The sequence below is a fragment of the Bicyclus anynana genome, chromosome 6, assembly GCF_947172395.1.
Source record: "Bicyclus anynana chromosome 6, ilBicAnyn1.1, whole genome shotgun sequence".
Lineage (NCBI taxonomy): Eukaryota > Metazoa > Arthropoda > Insecta > Lepidoptera > Nymphalidae > Bicyclus > Bicyclus anynana.
Genome location: NC_069088.1, coordinates 9,393,534 through 9,420,130, shown reverse-complemented (window position 1 = coordinate 9,420,130; position 26,597 = coordinate 9,393,534). Strand labels below are relative to the sequence as shown.

General features: G+C 35.3%; 1 protein-coding gene across 1 annotated transcript in view; it reads left to right on the top strand.

Annotated features, from left to right (window-relative positions):
* Nucleotides 1–26,597, top strand: part of LOC112052935 (uncharacterized) — a 310,949-nt gene that overhangs the window by 134,420 nt on the left and 149,932 nt on the right. Inside the window, exon 2 of the mRNA XM_052882193.1 lies at nucleotides 3,566–3,802. Coding sequence (XP_052738153.1) covers nucleotides 3,595–3,802 — 208 coding nt within the window. The 5' untranslated portion in view covers nucleotides 3,566–3,594. The remainder of the gene's footprint in view (nucleotides 1–3,565; nucleotides 3,803–26,597) is intronic.

Genomic DNA, 26,597 nt, shown 5'->3' with positions numbered 1-26,597 from the left:
AATTCACATTACTAACCAGTATACACCAAATAAAGAATGATCTTCAAATTTGACCAACATTCCTCTTTCTTCTAACAAAATATTCTAGTATACGAAAAAAATAGTAATAGACTTATCTAATTCGATATTTAAAAAGTTTAATTTCTGAAGCAGAATCCTAGTACACATACTTACTCGTACCTAAATAATTTATGTCCCCAATATTGTATATATCACTACCTAAAGTCTGGGTAAGAAGCTGTGTGGGCTTGTACGCTTAAATAAATAAATTTGTTTACGACAAGTAATCAAATACTTTTGAAGTGTTATGAAAAACAAATAACATCAAAGGTAAAGCAAAAAGAAACGATCACACGCATGAGTTCGAGAATTTCAATATACGCCGCTTTAAAATATGTATAATGTGAGTAAATATTGAGCAAAACAAAATACGCAGAGCTTAAGGGAAGCGAATTTATTAACGCTGCGACACAGACGGGTAAACAGTGTATCTGCTTCATATTAAAACCAACAGTCCATCAGAGTCACTATTAGCTTGCGACGATTGCTTACAAATATTTAGAGCTGCCAGTAATTTATTTGAGTAAGTATTTGGAGTAAGTAAGCTCGAAATGTTTCTGTATTGTAGGGAAACTCAGAAGTGGATATAAAAATAAAAGTCAACATTAATTTTAAACAATGGTTATAATTCACAACACTTGTCAGGATAACTTAATTAACAAATTCAATTATACTGTAACTGTAACCAAAATACAACAGAGTTTACAACAGACAGAGATTCTCCCTGCCTAACTCAAAGTAATCCATAAAGAATTACACAACAAGAGATGTGGACGGCTCGAACGCCACGAGCCCACTGCAAGTCTGCAACTGAAGCCGACCGTGCGATCTATAATACACTGTAATCTTTGCGTGCGATGAGCGCCATATCGCAAATCGTTCTCGCCAACCGTTCACTACCCCTACTCTTTATGAAACTAGTCGCGCCACCTAGCGACAGCGCGAGCCATAGTCGAGTGACGTCATATCCTTCTCAGACAGGTGTAATATTATATTCTATAAGGTTATGGGAAGTTTGGGTGAATTTTTACATATTTTGATCCATTTTTTTAATTTGTAACTAATGCTAATCTTATCACAGGCGCAAATGCTTTTTTGTGTCAAATGTGTGTAACTTTTATTTAATCAAATATTCAATAATTCAATAATCGAAATTCAAATGAAAAAAGGATAAAATCCTAATTTAATATGAGTACAACATCAAATAAATGCCTTTTTCACAAGGTAGATCGACACTGTTGTATATAAGTTTACTAAATTTTTTGACAATGCTATTTTCGTAGATGTTTGAATAGAATAGAATGTAAATAGTTTATGCTTTTCCCTCCTAAAATGAATATACATTAAAAGTGGTCAAAAGTGCCCTTATAAGTTCTTTTTAAGTCTATGGAATAAAGCTGAATCTCTAATGAAACCGCCTCTGTTTATTTTGTCGATACAAAATGAGAAACGGGTTCTGCAATTTTCAACAATCGCTGCACACGCAGGTTTTGTATTTGAAATTTATCAAACATCACTAATTTGTTGTCGCTCATGTTTCTGTTCAATCAATAGATATTAGTTATTAGCTCACCCAAGCGTTAGCTTTGGCGTTTTCTATGTTCTTGACCTAACAAACGTTAGCCTGCCGAAGAACATTTTGTAAGCCGCATTTCATATAAAAAATAAGAATAAGTCAAGTATTACGCAACTATCAAGACACGGGTCCGCCCAGCAGTCTAATTCACTATCTTTGACGTATGCTAGTTGACATATACGCAATTAAGATTATAAGTAACAAATGTCATCCCGTGCTTACTGGTGGATATCATCAGTAGGTAGGTACATTTTGTCAATTGATTTAATGTTTATTTTAATAAGTTGATAAAAAAGACAAAAATAGTGAATAGGCCAGCTGATCTGTGTTATCTATTAAAATTAATTTGAAGTGACAATTCCCATAATTCGAAGTGACTATTCCCTAACATAATTGCCTACAGCTACATCGTATTTTAAGAGCGGCAATTCCTGGGGTTTATATTGGTTTTTCTATGCTATACTTTATTAATCTTACGTACTAACCTATACAGAACTATATAGAACTATTTATATAGAATATAAATAGCTGTTACAGCTATTTATATTTATATTTATATTTATATCTTAACATAGTATACAATTAACACACAAACTAGCGGACGTCTGTGATTTTGTCTGACAGAAAAACAATTTTAAACTGTAAACTTATATCTTGATTCACTGTATCTAATAAAAACCGCATCAAAATCCGATGTGCATTTCAACAGATCTATGCATACCGATGTTAGATGAGGACGACAAGCGTTACGATATATTATCAAAGTCCCGATGATGTTATTGTCATAATTTGTTCTGCAAGTTTGGTGTTAAGACCGTAATATCGATATGACACCCCAATCTCAGGTCAGAGCCTTAAAAAGGCAATAAAAGAAGGTCCAGTGTATAGGTGCCGAACGTAAATGGGGGTCGGTACCAAGGCGTTCGTTTCTGAGTCAATAAGAAATAATGTCGGTCCGATTGTTAACAAACGGTCGGGCTCGAGCGCTTCGCGACACAATCCACCGGATTAGGCGTCCGACACGCACGCTCGCACCAACTCCTATTTACGTTGGCTCACTAACCAAACAACTTGTAGGCTCTTTATTACAGTTGTTCTTTTCCGCTCACGACGTCGTTACCGCTTTGAGGAAATATTAAGGCTTATTTTTCGACCCTCTTGCTTATTTGAATTATTTCGAATCGGTTTTCGTTTTCAGTTTTGAGAGGTTTGGGAAGTTTATCATCAAATATATATATTTTTTTTTATATTTTTCATCATATTGCGATCAAGTTAATTTAATTTTTCTTGGTTTTTCTACTTGAATTATTTGTACGTTTTTTAAGTAAATACTTTAAAATGGTGAAAGAAACATCTTTATTGCACTAAGCTATTCTTAGCTTACTTAAGATTACTACGTGATAATTGTGCATGCCTTTAACAGGCAGAATAAAATTTTTACTAGTTTTTTTTTCTTTTTCTGCTCCTACTGTCTACTCACACACATTTATAATCCATGTTCTCTTATAGACACGTATTATTTAATATAGTTATTAATTTGTTAGGTTTCTAAAATTTATGGTTTAGATGATAACTTTTCTCAATAGATATCTAAACCAATTTTATAGATATGATTGAAACTATTTAATTAATATTGTATAATAGGTATTTAGTATTTGTCAAATTAACAATATTTGTCAGGACCAGGTTAACAAACCCAACTGTAACCAAAATAAGACCCTAGAATGGTAGAAAATGACCTTGAGTGGACTCACGCACTTGTTAACGTTGTGTGTAGGGTTAAGGGTGCCCTTGACAGTTAACTAACACTCTCCTTTTCCAATCAAGTCACTCTTCTCGCCTATCCCAAGTAACCCATAAAGAATTATTACACAACAAGATTGTATAATAGGTACTATGGATGTATAGATGAATTTATTATTGTTTCAGATGTGCAAAATGATATAAAAGCCAGCGCTATGGAGCGGGCGGGTCGTCGTGCTAAGGCGGGCTCGCTCAGCGGGCTGTCGGGGCCAGCGGGCGCGGCCCCAGCCGTGCGCCGCCAGCGCTCGCTCGAGTGGGCCGGCGACCGCTACAGCAGCAGCGACGAAGACCGCCCGCAGAACACGCAGCTCAACGACAGGGTCTTCGCCTCGCTGCTCGCTCAGGCGACGCAACAGTTTGACAGTGAGTACTAGACCTATCTAACTGATCATAACTGTTGATCTAAGTTAGCAGCGGTGAAGACAGAACACACACACAGCTCCACAAAGAGGTCTTCATTTCACTGCTGGCTCAGTCGACAGTTTGACAGTGACTAGTACTAGACCCATCGAACTGTATCTGCACATTGATCTAGCTCAGTAGTCACGAAAAGCATCCGCAGAATACACACCTCAACAACAGGGTCTTAGACTCGCTGCTAGCTCAGTCGATACGAAAGTTAGACAGTGAGTACTAGATCTTTCTATAAATTCCTACTAATTTTAATATCAACAGTGACTAAGACCACCCACGGTAGATGTAACTTGACAGTAATTATTATAGGAATAGTTCGATAGGTCTTAATGATTATAAGACTATTTCACCTATCAAATTACTCCTACTCCTTCATCTATCACCCAATGATTTGAAATTCTTCCATTCTTCGTCTTTGATTTCAAAGACGTTTTTCATTTACATGGATACTTTAATCGATTATCTACATAATATCGTAAACGCGTCCAATATTAGGCCTGAATAGGACGAAAAAGTTGTTTTATCAAGTTTTTCTAAGAAATATTTCTTGGTGTCTTATATTAAAGAGCACGTTCGGTCATAATTCTCGGTAATTATCATTAACGCCGGTTATCATATGTTAGATAAGTGTTTTTAGTCTGACTGTAACAGAAATCATTATAATAAGCTCTTATAGTCATCGTAGGTCTAAGCGCTAATTCATTTTCTCCTATGAGAGAGCTCTGTGCTCACTAGTGCGACTATAATTAGGCTGATTATGATAATAGTTAATGTCAGGAATCGGACTCGTTTCTTTGTAGAATGATATTATTCTTTAATAACTAAAGTAAGTTGATTTCGTACCGTTTTTCATCAGTCAACGATAATTAAAATGTTTTTCTCTAGATATTATACGCTCATAAAATTATGTTCGTTTTACAAGTATAATTTACATCCATTCAAATCAAGTGTTATGCTCTATTCATAGCTTAATACATCTAGCTTGAGTTACATTGTAGCGTGTCTACGAGATAGCTACGAGCGCTCTACGACGCTGACGTAGCGGATCAAGTTTGAATTCATCGTGTGACACAGCCGGAGGTCCACGTTGATCCCAAACAAGTGGAATCATTAGTGGAGCCTTCCGGGACGAGGGGCGGGGAGGGAAACATCAATTGATAGGGGAGCGCCCTGCGGTGAGCTTATGGGGAAAACTTTACACGTAAACCTCCGACCGCCGCTCTCCATCCTTCTGTCATGCTAACATGATGAAGCCGTAAAGATACGATGCGATATTATTTCCACGAAATTGTGTGCCTATTTTCTGCTTTTGAATTATCTAATCATATCCCCCAATGTCAACGACTCTGCCGGAATACATTGAATAATTTTATACTCTATCTATTTCATGTAACAAAAGAGAGGCAATTGATTAGTTATACATATCTAGTTTACGCGTTTTATCTCTGTTCTCTGATACATGCCCCTGTAATAGGTATTGCAAGTAGAAATTAAGAGGAGTTAAAAAAAAACTAATAAATAAACACTACATTCCATTTCTTTGTCTTTTTTAACGTTAAAAGTATTGCTAATAATGTGGTTATCGATACTATAAACACTTTGCAATTAATCAATAACTAACTGTACAAAAATACATTCAGTACCTAATAAACAAGACCCACGATTGAACCTGAAGCGAATCTTTCTGATGAAATGATAATTAAATATTATTGACATTTATGAAATTAATATCGCCAGAAATCCAATGAGAAGGAAAATGTATAGAATTTGAAGAGCGTTATTACATTTATGAGGGTTCCATTTCAAATATATATTTTTCCATGCATTTTATACTTTTATTTATTCTAATTTGTGTACAATTTTTAATAATTAAACGCTGGCTGAAATACCGGTATAATAAGCAGTTTTAATCAGAATTCAATCTTCCTGTAAATAGAATACAAGCCGTCGCCCCGTGTAGTTCCAGTTCCGGTGAGAATATGGGGATAAAATATAGCCGATGACACTTACATAACATAACTTTCCAGTGCTAAAAGTATTTTTTTTAAAAATCGTTTCAGTAAATCCAGAGATTACCCCATACAATACCACAAACTTTACCTCTATATAATATTAGTATAGATTATGAAAATTAGGTGGAAAAATTTATAACTTGTTATATTAAATGCACTTGCTGTTCAATGAATATTAATATCAATGAAAAAGCTTGCAAGACACGTCTATTAGCGACTTAATATTTGTAAATAAACACATTACAAAACAGAAAATATGAACACTGTAGAGCCATGAAATCTTCATAGAACGTCGTGAGTTAACAAATTATACGAGAAAAAACATCTTCAATATCGTCTAGCTGCTAGTACTATGAAATTGTAGACATTAAGTGCAGTTCATAGTATATTATTAATGGCGTCCACGCTGGCATGCAAATTATACAGCATTTCAGGTTGTTACCAACATAACCTTTGGTAACAAGCACCAACGAGATTAGACTGCTTTGTGTTGAGTTCCTGTAATCAGCGCTTGTATATGTTAAAGGTTATCAATTGACCCGAGCTTGTGCAGTGTAATCATAGGGGTAGCGGTGTCGAGACTAAAATATAACTTGAATGCTCATATATGTAGAGTGTCAGCTGGGTGAATTTACACTACCCAGTTTAGATATACATATTGTAATATTTTATTTCTTAAATTAAATATCACGTGTCTCAAACGATGAAGGAAAAACATCGCGAGATATAATTTGAATGCTCATATATGTAGAGTGTCCGCTGGGTGGATTTACACTACCCAGTTTAGATATACATATTGTAATATTTAATTTCTTAAATTAAATATCACGTGTCTCAAACGGTAAAGGAAATACATCTTGAGAAAGCCGCATACCAGAGAATTTTCTTAATTCTCTGCGTGTTTGAAGTCTGCCAATCCGCATTGGGCCAGCGTGGTGGACTATTGGACTAACCTCTCTCATTCTGAGAGGTGACTCAAACTCAGCAGTGAGCCGAATGTGGGTTGATAATGATGATGATGATTGTAATATTAATCTTATTTGTCTACTGCTTTACGTAAATCTAGGACTTATATTTTATTAAAGCCAAAAGATTTTCAGCCCATGCTTCTACTACTGCTTTGTTATTTTTGTATAAATATATGGATGTAAATAGATTATGTGCTTTTGCGGCTCTAGAATCTCGTTGTGTGTCAAATTTTATTCAGATCCGTTCAGATTCAGCCCTTCTCGTATGATTAAGTTACAAACATGCATCAAAACTTACTAAATAGGTTAGTTAGATAAAACGACGCAAAATTCGTAATGAACATACTGTAAGTCACACGAAACGTTTCGAATTAACTTTTCTAATTAGACAACTGACGTGGAATGCCTTGCTGGCGTAGGTGTTTCCTGACATGTAAGATGTGCACCTTCAAGGCAGGAGTGAATAGGCATCTTATATACATGAATAAGCCGTGATAGCCCAGTGGATATGACCTCTGCCTCTGATTCTGGAGGGTGTGGATTCGAATCATGCCCATTAGCTGACTTGTGTGGGGCATGCACCTCCAAATTTTCAGTTGTGTGCATTTTAAGTAATTAAATATCACGTGTCTCAATCGGTGAAGGAAAACATCGTGAGGAAACCTGCATACCAGAGAGTTATCTTAATTCTCTGCGTGTGTGAAGTCTGCCAATCCGCATTGGGCCAGCGTGGTGGACTATTGGCCTAACCCCTCTCATTCTGAGAGGAGACTTGAGCTCAGCAGTGAGCCGAATATGGGTTGATAATGATGATAGATGAATAAGAAGTAGCCTATTTGTTAATACAGAGAAATACGGAGTAATTGTTGTTAATACAGAGTATTCCACAGGAATAATCTATCTCCATACCCAGCTATATCCAGTATCCAGGTCTGCAGTTAATTTTTGCAATTATGAGTGACAATATCCATCCATACAAACTTTGCGTTAATAAGGATATTATTTTATCATAATTAAAGTTGAATATGTTTGTACTGTCAGGTACTAAGCTAATTAAATAAGCTGGTGAACTAGACCGTACAACTTTCAATGCTTGTAATGTAAATGTAGTCTATACTTATAATATTATAATGACGTAGGTTTATGGTATTGTAGGAATAATCTCTGTATCTACTAAACCAATTTTAAAAATTTTTTTACTACTAGAAAGCTAGGTTATTTTTGAGTTTCATTAGGTATATTTTATCTTCGTATTCTGATGGGAACGGGAACTATTCGGATAAAACCGCAGGGCGTCAGCTAGTAAGTTTAATCTACTGCACTATTGTATCTATTTAATGACTAATGAAGAGATTAAGCTCTGTAATAGACTAGACGTGATATAAATATGTTCCTACCAGAGTATTGTGGCTAGTTACCAACAGTACCTTGTATCGGCCTCTAATGTGATTAGTCTAGCCGTTTGCTGCTATTTGCAGCGCTATAATACGCGACCGGCCGCCATAATTGTGTTTTCATATTTAGGTAATCGATTCGTCTGTGCTCGTTACACGTTAAATCCGACTTTTTAGTTAAGCCCTTTTCTTTTATCTGTACCTATTACGAACTTCTATTAATGAGTGTTTTATCATTCAAATATACTAGGGTAGTTAACTACGTGAAATTTTAATTAATCTTTTGTACATAAAAATAGAACCGACTTCAAAGACGATTTCAGTTATTTTGATTTTAACACAAAATTACCAAATTTATTTGAACTGACAAAATTGGTTAATAAATGACGAAGTTATGAGGTAATACACAATAAAAACAACATATATACGTCGAATTTAGAACCTCCTCCTTTTGAAGTCGGTTGATAAATCCCTTATCAAACAACATCCTACTAATATTATAAACGCGAAAGTTTGTATGGATGTTTGGATGTTTGTTACTCTTTAACGCCGCTACTACTGAAACGATTTGACTGAAATTTGGAATAAAAATAGATTTTACCCTGGATTTTAAGGATGGATTTTATCTCGGAAAAATCCATGGTTCCTGAAGGATTTGTGAAAAACTAAATCCCACGCGGACAAACTGACGGGCGTCCGCTAGTTTTATAAAATGGAGTTAACTTAATCTTGAAATTACATGAATTTAGAAAAAGATTAAGACCGTGTAATTTATATTAAGACAGTTTTTCTTGCTAATCTCCATAACTACTAAACAAACAATTTTAACAAAAAATAAAGGCTAAGCTTGAAGCTACAAAGGTTTAGTTTTACAAAGTTAATAATTTTAACCAAATTTGAAAAAAAACAATGAGCAAATGTTGTTAATCTATTTAATAAAAACACAATCAATTTACACATTTTATTGCGTGAAATTAATTCGTTTTGTAATATATAATAGAGTCAGTAACGTTACATTTTGTTTGAAACACTAATTTGTGCTTTTTAGGCGGCTTCCAACACTACCGCGTCCACTAATGTGATTAGTCTGGTGGAGCCCGTATTTGCGGCACTGTGTGCGAGTCAACGACATTTGAGTCCATATTTTGATGTAGATACACGTGTAACTTGATTACTAGATATCTATCTCTATACAGAATGAAAGCAATACACCATTTCAATACTTTCATTATTGTTTGTTACTGAGGCAAATTATACCTACCTAACAATTTTGACTTATCTATATCTATACTAATATTATAAAGGGGTAAAGTTTGTAAGTTTGTAAGTTTGTAACAATTTTTTGAAATTGGGTAATCTTCGGAACTACTGGACCGATTTTAAAAATTCTTTCACCAGTAGAATGCTACGTTATCGGGGAGTGCTATAGGCTATATTTTATATTTCTATCATATATAACTACTGAGATATCGCGGGTTTTCTCTTACAGGTCAGACCGAAAAACTTACTTATTCGCATGCGCTGCCTCAACCTGCCAAAATTGCGTATAACTGAAATAAATGTATGGAGGCTTTTTGAACCTTTAAAAGTTCTACAAAAAAGTCCGCGACACCATATATCTATCTTTTATATTTTAGCAGATATAGTACCTTTAGTACTTTAATAAATTATTTAAATTTTAAATTAAGGTTTATGTCATTATTTACACAACTAAACTTAAATCCTTATCAAAATAAATTGTTTAATAATCACAAGGATATTATAGAGATAAGATTTGCCCTTTACAGTATGTTAATTAGTTATATTGTTTCGGAGATAATACAAAATTTCTGAAAGTCGCAGAAATGCCGCTATATGACGCCCCGCGGTTTCAATTACGTGGTTCCCGTTCCCGTATAAATATGAGGACCAAACATAGCCTATGACACTCGCAAATAATGTAGCTTTCTATTGGTAAAAGAATTTTCCAAATCGGTCCAGTAGATCCAGATATTACCCCCGACAACCACACAAACTATACCTCTTTATAGTATTAGCATAGAAGTCGCTTGGGAAATTATAGTCTTTTGGTCAATGCACCACGCACAAAAGGCTGGACCAATTTTGCTGAGGGTAGGGATAGGATAGAGGTAGGGAAGGGGTAGGATAGAGGTAGGGTAGGGGTAATTTAGGGAAAGTGTAGGGTAGGGTAGGGTAGGGTACGGATAAGGTAGGAGTAGTGTAGGGTAGGGGCAAGGTAGAGGTAGGGGAAGGATATGGAACGTATAGGGTAGGGGAGGAGTAGGATAGGGGTAGGGTAGGGTAGGGGTAGGGTACGGGTAGGGTAGGGTTAGGATAGGGATAAGGTAGGTGTAGGGAAGGGTTAGGGTTAGCGGTAGGGTAAGAGTAAGGTAGGGTAGGGGTAGATTAGGAGTAGGGTAGGATAGGGTATGGATAGGTTACGGGTAGGGTTAGGGTAGGGTAAGGTGGGGGGAGGGAAGGGTTAGCGTTAGCGGTAGGGTAGGAGTAAGGTAGGGGTAGGGTAGGGTAGGGTAGGGTAGGGTTGGGTAGGTTTACGAGCAGGGTAAGGTAGAGGTAGAGAAGTTTACATCAATTTTTACGCGGACGAAGTCGCGGGCGTCCGCTAGTGTATTATATATACTATGTAATTGAATAGTAATCAGACCTATTGATATGCTCACTAGAATTTAATGAATATCGTAGTAGGTATTCAACATTAGGTACATTTAACAATTTATTACGAATATGTCCATTTAAATTATCTCTGCTTCCGATTTCGGAGGGTGTAAATTCGAATCCTGTCCGGGGCATGCACGTTCAACTTTTCAGTTTAGTGCATTTTAAGAAATTAAATATCACGTGTCTCAAACGATGAAGGAAAACCATCTCGAGGAATCTTGCATACCTGGGAATTTTCTTAATTATCTGCGTGTGTGAAGTCTGCCAATCCGCATTGGGCCAGCGTGGTGGATTAAGACCTAACCCCACTTATTCTGAGAGGAGACTCGAGCTCTGTTATTGATGTGATATGTTTTAACTATTACTTTTTCATTACAACATTACAACCAAAAACATCATTTATGTTATTTATCCTGAACCTTCGTTCTGTAGTGCTTAACGAAAGAAAAGAATACGATACTAGTATACTATACATATACAGCCGGTATTGGAAACTATAAGGCGGCAGTAGTTTCCATTTCATTTTGCGTTTCTCCCCTTCAACGGGCGGTATCGTTGGTGTTATTAGAAAGCAAACCCAGTAAGTGCGCAATATCTCCGCGCTCCAAGAATCCTCGTCGAAGCGGTGCCCGTTATTGCATGGAGATTCCTCCTCTACGTGCAACTTCATTGCGAAACTCTTTTGTATAAAGGTTCCGTAGCAATGTTTCTTGGTTATTGTTTTCTCAAAAGCGGGGAAGCACCTGTTATTACCTCCCCCGAAACGCAATCGGGTTTATTCAATTACGCCTTGTTTTGCTGTTGTTGGTGAAATTAATGGTTCTTTTTGAAAAGCTTCTCGCGTGATTAGTTGAACATTTCCGACTACTTTCGTTATCAACTCTGTTGGGTGTAGCTTTGATATTTTTTTCTTTGAATAGAATAACATTTCCATATAGATACCTCTAATTTTGGGGTGAGCTTATTGAATATTATGATAAATGTTTCCAATGTGACAGGTGGTTTTGTGAAGGCATCGGAGCGTTTTGTGCCGTAACATCGGTATTATGATGTTAATATAAAATATTGATCAAAGGTTAAGTTTAAGCGTTATATAAAAAGGAAAAGGTTGGCTAAAAGATCCATTACGACCTGGATTTTTACACTTATAACTTTACATTGTTTGATAACTTTAGCTATGTACCCTTGTTATCTTTATACTAGCAGACGGCCCTACGATTTCACCCGCATAGTTCCTGTTTCCGTGAAAATACGGGGGAATATACCCTAAGATTCACATATAACGTGGCTTTCTGCTGGTAAAAGAAATTCATAATCTGTAAGTAGATTCAGTGATCCTACAAACTCACAAACACTCAAATTCATAAACTTTACCTTTTTAAAATATTAGTATAAATATTTTGCTGTTAGTATGCACTTATTGAAGCATCAATTACCTACAAATATATCGGTATATTAAACAGCGACTAGTATATTTTTAGAGCCATGATAGCCCAGTGGATATGACCTCTGCCTCCGATTCCGGAGGGTGTGGGTTCGAATCCGGTCCGGGGCATGCACCTCCAACTTTTCAGTTGTGTGCATTTTAAGAAATTAAATATCACGTGTCTCAATCGGTGAATGAAAACATCGTAAGGAAACCGGCATACCAGAGAGTTATCTTAATTTTCTGCGTGTGTGAAGTCTACCAAACCGCATTGGGCCAGCGTGGTGGACTATTGGCCTAACCTAACCCTTCTCATTCTGAGAGGAGACTCTAGGTCAGCAGTGAGCCGTATATGGGTTGATGACGAAATATATTTTATTATACCTATAGCAAGTAGACAAGCACTAACCTTTAGTTGAATAAGTTGTACGTAAACTTACTGTATATTATATTTTACACGATTACTTCGTATGAAACCTGCGACTATTCTTTGAAGATGATTTTATAACTTGACAGAGTAAGTTTCGGATGTATCTCTATCTATCAAAGGTCTTACCCTATACTAACGATTGAGATACAGGCGAATTCGGAGGTCACACTTTCGAATTAAAAAAACAACATAGAGAATAATAACGCGACTGTACTTAATACACTCACCAATGCTTATAGTCTAAAGTGCTGTAATAACGAATAGATAAAACTTTTTGATTAATAGATTTTTTTTAAAGTCTTTCTTTGTCTCCTTAACCAATATTAGCATTAAACTTTTTGGTAGTGTCTTTCTTTTATATTTTAAGTGTCCATTTACATGAGTATACAAAAGTACAGCGACACAAACCTCAACTCTTAAGGTATTCAAGAGAAACTTTCTCCAAAGAATAACTCTGTCTCTAAATGTATAAATGTCTGAAAATATTCTCTTTATCATTCAAAATAATTCATCTACTTAACTTTTTCTTTTATTGTAAATTCTTTGAAGTCGAGGAAAGCTCCCAAAAAGTAATTTTATTAATTACGAGTCAAGAATTCAACAAAGTTCCAAGCCCGGGAGGTTCTTTTCTTTTCCAGCGATCCATTATCTTTTGAAGATTTAGAAATTCCTGCGGTATGGGACGCGCCGTCTCTCAAACAACGGATTCTGCGCCGGATAAAAAGGTCGTTGCTGACGGTACCTTGAACCGTAATTTTATAATTAGATTGCATTTTGATATCCTGTTAATTGTCTTTTTAATATTTTTTAATAACTTTGCTTTTCCGGAATATTTTTAAGGAGTGTATTTTTTTAAGATCAGAATAAAGATGAAAATCATCAGCTCAATTGCAATAATGATTTTACTCAAAATTCAAGTTTAATAAAATTAGAGGAATCGAATATGATATATTTTTTATATACAAAATATGGGGATTAAATATGCCAATAACACTTACTAATGACGTGGCTTTCCATTGTTTAAAAAGTTTAGTAGGTCCAACCTTAGTTAGTAGGACCTTTTTATAGTATAAAGAGAATTTTCTACAATATAGAGATTACATATTTTAAAAATGAAAGTAATGAGTGCCTTTGCTAAAGCTCCCATATAAAATGACAATAATAAGCTGTCACATCAAGATATTGAGATAACTTACCTTAAAATATTGAACTTATTTTGATGGAATCACATTAAAACGGCTACAGATTCAACTTGAAAAACAAATGTTTAATTTAATTTCAATCGGATATGAAATCTGTTCATAGATATGAGATGTGATGTATATTAGACGTAAAATAAACAAACAAGTTAGTATAATTTTGTACAAGAAGTCATTCAAAAATTAACTTTCATATGTAAACCGCATCGTACAAGTCCGTCATTGTTCAGAGCAAATTTAGCTAGCTGTTGTAAAAGGTAAAACGCTCCTGTGTAAAGAAACAAAAGGGAAAGGTTCGCTGCCCTACAGTCATTTTCTCTGCACCTAAACGTTGCTTTACTCTTTGTAATAGTTTCACAACTAGAAAGTCAGAAAGGACTATGAAAAGCTCTTGTATTCTCTGCGACTTCTTTCGCAGTTGACATTGTTGGTCTATATTTATATAATATCGTACGAAGTAAAACTTAGTCTAAGAATTTGTTGATTGGTTTAAATAATTTTGATTCCAAGAATTAAGACTTGTAAAGAAAAGGTTTGACCCGCGTGGTCCCCGTTCCCGTAAGAATATGGGGATAATATATAGCCTATACCCTTTCTCGATAAATGGGCTATCTAACACTGAAAGAATTTTTTAAATCGGACCAGTAGTTCCTGAGATTAGCGCATTCAATCAATCAATCAAACAAACAAACTTTGCAGCTTTATAATATTAGCATAGATTAGTATAGATTTATCAATATTTCCTTTGAAAGTCTTTATTTTCAGGAGGTGCAGGATCTGCAGATTTTGTAGTACTTAACATGAATTAAGTTTCGAACTCACGTTTACGAGTATCTTTCTCATTCTATAATATCTTAGTAGACGGAGAGATGTAGTGAGGAATTTGATACTCGATACAGATTAGGACCTACTACAGATTGTAACAGAACAACCCTACTGACCTCTTGCAGAATATATTATTATAGAACTAGCATCCAGTCAGACTGAGACATTTTTCATCATCATCATTATGAACCCATATTCGGCTTACTGCTTATTAAAATCACGTGTAAAGCGGTGAAGGAAAAACATCGTGAGGAAACCTGCATAAAGAAATTTTCTTAATTCTCTGCGTGTGTAAAGTGTGCCAATCCGCATTGGGCCAGCGTGGTGGACTATTGCCTAACCCCTCTCATTTGAGAGGAGACTCAAGCTCAGCAGTGAGCCGAATATGGGTTGATAATAATGAACGATGATGAAGCTAGTTATAGAAGAGTTAAAATAGTACCTATTATAGTGAAGTCTCAATAAAAATCACTAATCCCCGTGAGTTTCGATGGGCGTACACGCGTCAAGGATTACTTGTAATTGATGGTCCCTGCTCTAATCTCTACACTTTGGTCGCGATGTGCCGACGCATCGACGACGAAAATTGGAGTGATGAATAAATTTGATTGTGTACCCAAGATCGCTTCCCCGGTAGAATAAGTTTCATTTTGTTATAGACTTTTTTTTAAATTAATTAAGATCATTGAAATAATGAAACAGGAAATATTAAAATACCCAAATAAGATTGAAAGTGTCATTACTAAAATATCAAAGTATCCGAGGACATAGTTTGAAGTTATCTTCATCAACAGTCAACGAACGTCCACTTCATTACTTCTGTAAGTTCTTACTTTAGAACTGCCACAGTTTTCAACCCCTAAAATTCAGCGGCTCCACCTAACCGCTCTAGATGGATCGAGGCGTTTTTTTGACGGCCTCCGTTTCACAGTGGTATGCGCGGTGGATTTACAAATGGTCCTGGATTCGATCCCAGGCGGATTGATGTTTTCTCAATTGGTCCAGGTCTGGCTGGTGGCTTCCGCCGTGGCTAGTTACCACCCTACCGGCCAAGACGTACCGCCAAGCGATTTAGCTTTCCGGTACGGTGTCGTGTAGAAACCGAAAGTGGTGTGCATTTTCATCCTCCTCCTAAAAAGTTAGCCCGCTTCTATCTTAGACTGCATCATCACTTACCATCAGGTGAGACTGTAGTCAAGGGCTAACTTGTAAAGAATAAAAGTGTCCTCGATCCACCTAGTGCGGATAAGGAGAGCCATCAAGACATCAATTTTGAAGTAGGGAAATAAAATACCTTTCCAAGAGATATATTTTAGTTGAAACTAGGACGTTGTTATATTGTACTGTAACCAAAAACTTTGCCTTGGCAAAATAGGAGACTGTTTTCTGAAGTAGCAAGAAATTAAAATCTAGGTACGTGTACAGCTTTGGTGCCTACTTTTTACCATAACATAACTTTTAAAGTAACAAATAAAATTTAGTAGACGTCCGCTAATAACTGCTTTGGCGAGAGGGCTTTCAGATCAAGCTTTATGGGGAGACGAAGTCGCGGGCGTCCGCTAGTCATGTTATTTGGACAAACACTTTTATATGATCATTAACTTTAAAACCGTTAAATTGGTACATGATCTCGCTATTTTTTTTCTGAAATATGATATTTTGAGCATATAAGGGCTCCCGCACACAATCACAAAACGCCGCTATCGACATATTTCCTGTAGTTTTCATACATTTTATATGGACTCGCCGCATTCAGATATCGCCGGTGGCCGCCACACGCTACAATCGTCGCTGCTCGCTTCTTGTGGTCCGCACTGGTCACTAAACCCCGAAACAAAACGCAGCACGCCATTTGCGCGATTATGGTACTGCATTTACGGGTTAAAAAAAGGAGCAGCCACCGACCACAAGTTTCGACCACCGGCCAAAAGTGGCTGTCGCACGCTTCAGCTACTTTTGTGGCTCCTTTTTGCTTCTTGTAGCGGCGTTTGTGGCTGTATGCGGCGAATGCGCCGACACTAAGTTGTGTGAACTTATGGATGGCAGGTTTATTGGTTCTGGGGTTTCGTAGCTGAGTTTCATACCCTGACCCTGACACGTCTAAATGGAATACAAGAGCGTAAATTAAGCGAAGCGGGCTTAGTGTCGGCGCGGCTCTATTCGCGTGAGTTTCTTATCTGTAGATATTTAAATTCCAGCGTGAGCCTCAAAATAGTTGAAATTAAATGGAGCTTGTAAATTAAGTGTTGCTATCACGCAATTCTAGGGAAATAACTTTAAGTGGTTTTGCTGCGCAATACAATGTTTTATATTATGGCTTGACTTAATGACTGCGATCAAGGAAGTCATTAATACGGGGAATTTATTATTGTCAGTTAATTGTTTTCTTGATAAATGCTGTCTGACGGAGAAGTGGTTTAATTTATTATTCGAAAAATGTAGGTTTTTTAAAATACTCTGCCCTTAAAGGAGATGGTTTAAAATTGTATGAAGCCCAGGATCAGTCATTGTACCCTAGCGGAAATAAAAGAAGATATCTTTTTTAACTATTTTTGATTAAACAAATCTACGAATTTACTTTAATTTTTTCGAAATGGTATTCATTATCTCCTAAGAAATGCAACACTAACATGGGTAATAATGGCGGATAGATGACGTTTTCAATGGAGTAATCGATTTGACGTTTGCTGTCAATTGTCATGTCATAGTTGCTTTAAGGGTGCCATCTTGTATATAACTCAAAAACTTGGGTTTTTATTTTATTTATTTGTTTGTATTTAGTTAGATTTATTCACTTTAATAAATTTTAATAAACGTTGACGTTACAAAATGGACGACAGCGTTTTTAACGATCGGAAAATTTAAAAAAATACATGACTTTTAAATTAACTTTTATGAGAAATCCTTAACTTTTACTAATTAATATCGATATACTTCGGACCCTTATTCCATGTACTATGCGAAATTTATATTGTTTATATTAAATTTGATAGGAGTCAGCTACCCTATTAATGCTTATAGACAGAATACATTTAATGTCTCTACAGAAAATAACATGTATAAAATGTTAATAAGTTAGTCCTTTTCCTCTTCCCATGCCCTGCGGCAGTTCTATCATCCCTCGCAGCTTTTCGCAATAAACGCCCTCAATTACGCGTGAACCTCTGGCTTTGTATAGCCCCGTTGCTTAATTAACCCTTATCAGTTACATCTGATCGCAGTCTTTCCAACTAGATGGTGAATTTAATGCTTTGTGCATCTCTGTGTTGTGCAAAGTTTCGATTACATGAAAAATTTAGGTTAACAAAACTCACGTCATATTTGTAATCATTATCAACCCATATTCGGATCATTGCTGAGCTCGAGTCTCCTGTCAGAATGAGAGGGGTTAGGCCATTAGTCCACCACGCTGGCCCAATACAGATTGGACAGACTTCACACACTTAAAGAATTAAGAAAGTTCTCAGGTATGCAGGTTTAATCACGATGTTTTCCTTCACTGTTTGTGACATGTGATATTTAATTTCTTAAAATGCCCAAAACTGAAAAGTTGGAGGTTTATGCCTCAGACTGGATTCGAACATACAGTCTTCGAATCGAAGGCAGAGGTCTTATCACGGATTATCACGTCTCATACTCTCTCAAGTCATACATAATACATTGTGAAAACATAAATGTGTAGTTATAGTTTTTTTTTTATTCTATGATAAGTTAGCCCTCGACTGCGTTCACACCCGATGTTAAGTGACGATGCAGTCTAAGACGGAAGCGGAATTGCTTGGAAGAGGTACAAGCTTATTGTACTCAAAAAAGACGTACCGCCAAGCGATTTAGCGTTCCGGTACGATGCCGTGTAGAAACCAAAAGAGTTGTGGATTTTCATCCTCCCCCTAACAAGTTAGCCCGCTTCCATCTTAGATTGCATCATAACTTACCATCAGATGAGATTATAGTCAAGGGCTAACTTGTAAAGAATAAAAAAAACTACCTCTTGATGGTTTCTACGGATGATACAGTAATAAGTTTTCTACATAAACAGTTCATGTGGAGAACTCAGACGTTGACCTGAATTGCTGTTTCATGTCAAGTTTATGTATAAATATTATATTTACCTTAAATCATTTATATTTTCGTCGAGGAACTTCCTCAAAAGTTTCGCTGCAGTTCATCATACTACGGTTTGTTCCTCCGACGTACAAATTTATTCACGTTTCGTTTCCCAACTGTAATATGAATGTATAAATTTTATTTTCAATTCCGTCAACTTGCTCAAAATTCTTAGACCTAGGTAAATATTTATTAAACAGCCAAGTATGTACGAGTATTTATTAGGCTTCGAGTAATAAATTAAAGGGTTGATCAAAATATCAAGGCCCGATTGAACCACCTTATGTTTAGTGTCGGATATAATCTAACCGTAAGTTTTGTCATTTCCTTACTTTATGACTATGAGCTGACTCAGCGCGGTTTCACCCGTGTGGTTCCCGTTCTCGAAGAAATATGGGGACAAAATATAGCCTTATAGCCTTCCTCGATAAAGGGGCTATCTAACACTGAAAGAATTTTTCAAATCGGACAAGTAGTTTCTGAGATTAGTTCCCATGAGAATACGGAGATATAGTATTGATAATGATCGTCACAAATAACGCGGCTTAGTATATAAATAATATATAAAAGAATTTTCAAAATCAGTTTAGTAGATCTAAAGATTACAGAGATTATTAAGAGCTTTATAATATTATTAAAGAAGTAAAGATATACAAATCTTGTGCATAAGCTATCAGGCACTTATCACAAGGCGTTGGTACCGGCTCTAAAAGTACCAAGACTCTTTGTTTACTAAAGGAAAACAGTTGAAAAGGAAAGGGGAAGAATAGTAGCTTCGAGTGTCTCCAAAAATATGTTTTTTACAAACCTACCTTAAAATTTATATAATATATTTGGCATCAAGCATGACAAATTATTACTTTATTACATATAAACATTTTATTTTTTGAATTAAATAATGCTAGTCACTAATACAATAATGAGTTTATTTAATATTCATAGAGGATATTATTTTACTTATTAATATATAATACTTTACTTATTATTTGAAAATTTAACTTATTCGTCAGAGAATTGTCATTATTTACGAAGCGAACGCTACGAGTTTTCGTCCAAGGATAATTAAGATCTCTTCTTTCTGAGAACTCAATTAACGAAACTCCTCACCAGTTACCGAACCCTAAAATAATGGTTGTAATACACATTCAGAAATAACTTCTTCAGAAATTTCTCACAATAAACTATGTGTATATGAATACACGTAACATTTGCACAGGATGTTTGTCTTAACAGCAGGGCTACTAGCCCGCGGCTCTCACTTGTGTTAGAGCATATACAACTGTATTTTTGTTATGAATTAGGTACCCGCATAATAAATTAACAAAGTATTTATTTACTAGCGGACGCCCGCGACTGTGTCCGCCCTTAGACCTCTTTTTAGTTACAGTAGTATCGCTGTTCCAACATTTCCCTTCACTGCTCTAGTGCTCTGCTCCTATTGATCGTAGCGTGATAAAAAGTATACTAAAACCTGCATGTATGAAAAATAATTGTACCAAGTTTCGTTAAAATCCGTCGAGTAGCTTTTGTTTCTTAACGAACATACAGACAGACATGAGTTGTGTGCATTTTCATAAATTAAATATCACGTGTCTCAAACGGTGAAGGATAAACATCGTGAGGGAGAAAATGTTCTTAATTCTCTGAGTGTGTGAAGTCTGCCTATCCGCATTGGGCTGGCGTGGTGGACTATTGGCCTAACCTCTCTCATTCTGGGATGAGACTCGAGCTCAGCAGTGACCCGAATATTCAAAATAACTATTTTTCGAGTTTTACTGCTAATCTTGAATCGACCTGATCTATGACAATCGCTGATCCAAGTACTTAGAGAACATTAGTAAAACATTGAAAAACTCATATAAAATTGTTTATATTTCGATTATATCTCGCACAATATGGCGAGATTACAAGAGTAGATTGTCTATCGGGTGCACTTAATCCTAGGCACGCGCACCCTCATCGCAAGCCATGGGGATTAATACTGTACCTACCTACCTCAATTATTTCTATTCCATACATTGCAATGTGATTGTAATGTCTAGAATGAGATCTAGCGATTTATCATCATGTTAGATTTAAATGTATTTTTTTCTTCTCTGGAAAATAATATTATGTTTAGTACGAGTATATTAGGTAATTAATCTTTTTATGATTTGTACTTATATATTATAGTAGTATTTTTGATCTGTGATAAATAATCCTACTTCTTTTAATTATAAACGCGAAAGTTTGTATGGATGTTTGAAAGGATGTTTGTTACTCTTTAACGCCGCAACTACTGAACCGATTTGGCTAAAATTTGGAATGGAAATAGATTTTAATCTGGATTTACATATAGGCTTTCTCTTTCATCTCCGAAAAATTCATGGTTTCCGAGGGATTTGTCGTCGTCATCGTCGTCGTCGTCATAGTAGTCGTAAAGCTGTAAAGCGCACGTATATCACACAACGTTTTATAACACATTTGCGAGGAAACACACTTTGAACGCACTTTGAAAACGAATTTGCATCTTTGCCTGTTTTTTTTATGATGACATTTTGATACGCTTGTAATTTTTACACAGATAACAAAGTACGCACACCAGCGTTTGTTTTTTGTTGGCATTTATGGTCAAAATTATTAAAATTATATAATTAAATGTATTTTTAATATATCTTATCTCACAAAGTTAATTTTATTCATAAAATTTTGAGCACTTTTCTGACATAAAAACTCTTTGCCAAAATTTAAAAAATTTAAGTACCGTTCGTTATTATACGGATGATAAAGGTTTTATATTACATTACGGCACATGTGCATTTTTTTTACATTACGGCACATGTGCGTAATGAGATACATTACGATATTGAAATTGGTGAAATAAGCGATACTTTACGAGCAAATGTGTTATAAATGTTATTACAATATTGAAGATCGTTACATTTGAAAACCAAGACAATATAACTGTGATACTGATTTTATATAACAGGTAAGTTGAGCCGAGATCAAAGTTCTTACCTTACCCTAAGAAAACACAAAGCATAAATTGAAATACTTCATGCGTAATAGATCAAACTTAAATTATACTAGATAATTAAATATGTACCTTATCGAGTCCCGACGCCGGGCGGTCTTGTGAAATATTCAGCCTCCTGTTGGACAACTAAACGGAATAACCAATTAGTTTCTCTGTGATTATATAACTTACCTCCTTGTTTTCATAGGCGAGCCCTTATTTTCTTTAATTAAAATTCAAAAGTTATTATTAATCTTTACTCTATTGTTCACCTGAGTAGGAATACAATATAATTATTAAGACACATATTACGTACACTTAATGTAATAAAATCGTAAGAATAAGTTCACTAAATATTTTTAAGGTTCGTGGCTACGATTTGAAGTAAATCTTTGAACTGTTATACCGTTTAATTTAAATAAATAAATAGATACATTATATTTAAGATACAATAAAAAATCATTACTGGGTTATAAGTATTTCGTGTATTTAATGTAATGTTGTAAATGTATAGGTAGCCCGGAATAATTATTACCTTTCGATTTCTGTGTATAATAATTTGTTTTAAGTAACTTGTATATCTAAAAATTTTGGTACATAATTTAAAAGATTGTAGGTACATTAAATTCTTGAAGTAATTAATTCTGAAAACTCTTTACTTCCATAAAGTTTAAGTAAAGTTACTTAAAGATGTATGTATTTTGCTCTTACTTAATACATACGGGCTATATACGAGCTATATATATATCATCAGTCTTAATGATCCGTTAAATGTACCTGAGTCTCTCAGCGGTTACACGAAGTCAACTATGAGTGTTCTTTGAAAGAGGGTAAATGAGATTGCTTTAATCCTCCGTGACCTCACAAAGAACGAACAACAAAAGTACTGCGGTGTTTACTGAGAAAATTGCTTTAGGGAAGCAAGCAGACCTTCCCTTATTGTTTCCTTTAGAACTATAACCTTCACATGGGTTGGGATCCGGTCGGTTAAAATTACTTTATGGTGGAATTCCAATAAGTCTCATTTTCAAAGTGTATAAAAATTAGAAAAGTAAGTAATTTTATTTTAAACAAATACATTATACAATCCGTCCAGAATTCTTATTTAACAGTATATTAATGAGAGAAAAACTAACATCCTGTATGGAAAAAAAATATTATATATTTAAACATACCTATTATGTAAATATGTAAAAAACTTATTGGAAGTTGGTCGAAAAGCATAGTAGGTATCTGTAAGACATTTTGTTTACTTTACCGAAGTTATACCTATAGTTTCCGACTTCATGTTGTCGGCTATTTACATTTTGCCTTTTGAATACAATCGTGACATTATAAAATATATCAATAATAATGTCGATAAAACTTTCCGCCTGTCAGTCTTCTCAAACCCACCTGTCACGATGAGAACATTAATAACAATTTTGGTTGAACTCGCCCTCAATAAAATGTATATGGAAATGTGTTTATTTTCTTCACAATTCTTGTTTAACTAAAAGGAGTAAGGATAACGGAAAGTCCAGGGCGGAAATGTTTGACTAATGACGTAGGACCTTGTAATAACAAATCGACCATTTGTTTTTGTTACGTAATAACGATGATTTTAATTTAACAAGGGTTGTTTTCAGGATTTAATTACGAGAAATTTATAGTACAAAAACCTCTCTGTTAGTATTTTAAAGAGATTGTATAGAGGCCGGAAACAATACAGTCTCAATCCCGCATAAACATACTGGAGCAGCTATTGCTTAAATATTGTTTTGAAGCGCAGAATTTTAGTGCCAAAACGTTTTTACCATATATGATAGAGTAATATTATTGTCTTTTTAAGCTGCAAAATCTCTGTGTTGTTTAATGATAATGAAGATTATTCAGTTAGGCATAATTACATGAAAATGGTTTATTACGTAGTAGTTTTTCAAGTGGAATATCGAACTGGGGGAATCTATGATATTTTTCTAAACACTAATCTGTCTAGAGAATCAATAATCCGTATTAGCTCAATTAAATTGAAATCAATCTTGAAATCAATGATATTTTATACTAGAGATGGGGCACTAGCATCAAAACTGAGGCGGACAAATGTGGAAAATTGACTTAATTTCATTTAGTCGCTTATTAAACAACGAACGTTATTTAAACAAATAATACCTAAATATCGTGTACAATGTCGAGTTGTGTGTTCAAAAAGTGTAAAAACGATATACATAAATATATAATGTAATTAAAGACAAAATTGTGCATGTGTGCGCTCAGTGGTGTAGCTAAATTCGGATCACTTTATGCGGTGATATTGTAGGGACGTAACCTATCTATAGTAGAAAATTATCATTGATTGAAATAATAAGAATACTATTGCAATAATAGACATCGCTGTCTGGATGATAGTAACAAAGTGAGGAGATATGGAGTAATAACTGATCTGGCTTTCTAATAACACCAACCATACCGCTTTTGAAAAGAGAAAAATACAAAACGTAATGGGAACTATTGCCGCCGTACGGTTTCCAATCTCGAGTATCAATATACAGGAGCTTATTTCCTTTTTTAATACTTCCTTTATATCTATGTTAAAGGTGCATAGAGAAAATCCATTGTGAAAATGTTGTATTGTATTAAATCATGCTAGCTTAATGATTGTTTCAGAATTTCAGAAAGACTTACTTTACATCTACTTTACTTTGGCACTTGGAACGGGGTCCTAGCTAAAATTCAGCGCTGTATGCTTTTTTGCATACGGGGAGCATAAAGCAACATGCTGATTTGGGACCTTTTTCTAGACTATGCCACATATCGCAGGGTATTTATTCATCATCATCATCATCATCATATCAGCCGATGGACGTACACTGCAGGACATAGGCCTTTTGTAGGGACTTCCAAACATCACGATACTGAGCCACCTGCATCCAGCGAATCCCTGCGACTCGCTTGATGTCGTCAGTCCACCTGGTGGGGGGTCGACCAACACTGCGCTTATTAGTGGGGGGGGGGGGGGTTATTTATTATTCTACGATAATTGTGATGTGTGGCATAATGATGCCTACCTACTTCCATTAGCAAATTCTATTCAGACTTATTTGCAACTATAAATGAAAAATCTCATAAGTTGCTCAAAGGGGAATGCCCATCCCCGGCCCAGGCCTACCCTTACCGCCCGGCAACTTACTTATACTAAAAAAATCTTGATAATTCTACTTTAATAATGAAATCATTACTTTATCAAAAAAACTTGCTACAAAGTTTTACGACATTTTCAATTCATCTTTAATTTGTCCACAACGCGAACAACCTAAGATTGTTGTCTATACTGCAGGAGTATTACAATATTTTTTGAAGACTTATGATTGGTTTGTTTGTTCGTTTTCTTGTTTGTAACAGAAACATTATACAAAAGAAATACAGCTTCAAATGTTACTTCGCCGCTTTGGTACACCGATGAACATTTTGCCCTAGAAGAGTGATAAAAAAATTATTGTTCTTCAAGAAACATCTTCTTTATTTATACATCATATTATCATCTCCATATACTTTTATACGGAAGTATACCTAGGTTCCCTGGGTTTTATAGGCCGATGGGCATTTCCCTATAATCAAATATTTTTAAGCTACTACTACTACTAAGCTATGTTCATTTCTTACAAGCTGTATTGTTGTCGATAATAATGTTCAACATCGTGTAAAGACAAACTTGTCGTATCTAGGTCAGACTAATGAGCTGACCCTGATTAAACGACGAGAAAATTCTAGGTAGTTAAACGATTTTTTACCACCAGAAATTATTATTTAACAAAGGATTCTTTTCATAGTAAAAAGGGGATCGTTATGGCTTTGTTGGCTATTCATGTTGAAACTGCTTAAGTATTCTGTACGTAGGTCGCTCGTTGTTATGATAACATATTCTAGTTATGCCAAAAATTGTTATAGAGTACGTAGTTATACGTTTAATTTTTGAATATACTTTATTCAGGTCAAGTATGGGTCACTTGGAAAGCAATTCTGGCAACCTAACCATACGAGTGTACCATGATCATATCGAACTAAACCCATGTTTATTCTTGTGTTACTTACTATTTTTATACTGTCTATGGTAAAAGAGTATCTATGAGCCAACCGCCGCCATGTTTTTTTCTTTCGACGACAGAGAGGAGCGGGGTTCAGGCCTAGTTCTGACTACTTTAGTATTTTAGTCGAGTACGAACGATTTTTGGGCAGTAAATCCAAAAATTGTTCGACTAATGGGCCTCAAAGCTCATGTGCGTAATGCGTGTGATCATTTTTATTAATTGTGATCTACATTAGTTAAGTTGGTTTAAACTTCACTTAATTTATATCTAAACCAAATTTCATGTTTTCAAGTTTAAAAGATTTTGAGTTATTAAGTAGACAAAAGTGGTTTCACTCAAATAGTTTGTGTAAAGATACCTTGTCGCTTTGTCAGCCGTTCTCCCAAATTTAGCTGACGCACTTCTGTGCGTCTCGAATAATGTTAAACATACATAGTATACATACATACATATGTAGGGTAAAAGAAACACATTTTGTACAATTTTCGAGAGTATTTTAGTTTCTCATTAAGTTACGCGTATTTCCTGAACTAAGCCTTTGCCAACATACTAGTCATAACTTTCATTAATGTTATTATGTTAACATTAAAATCCTATAATAACAGTTCCCATATTATTGTTAGTTTCCGAGTTCATTAAGCG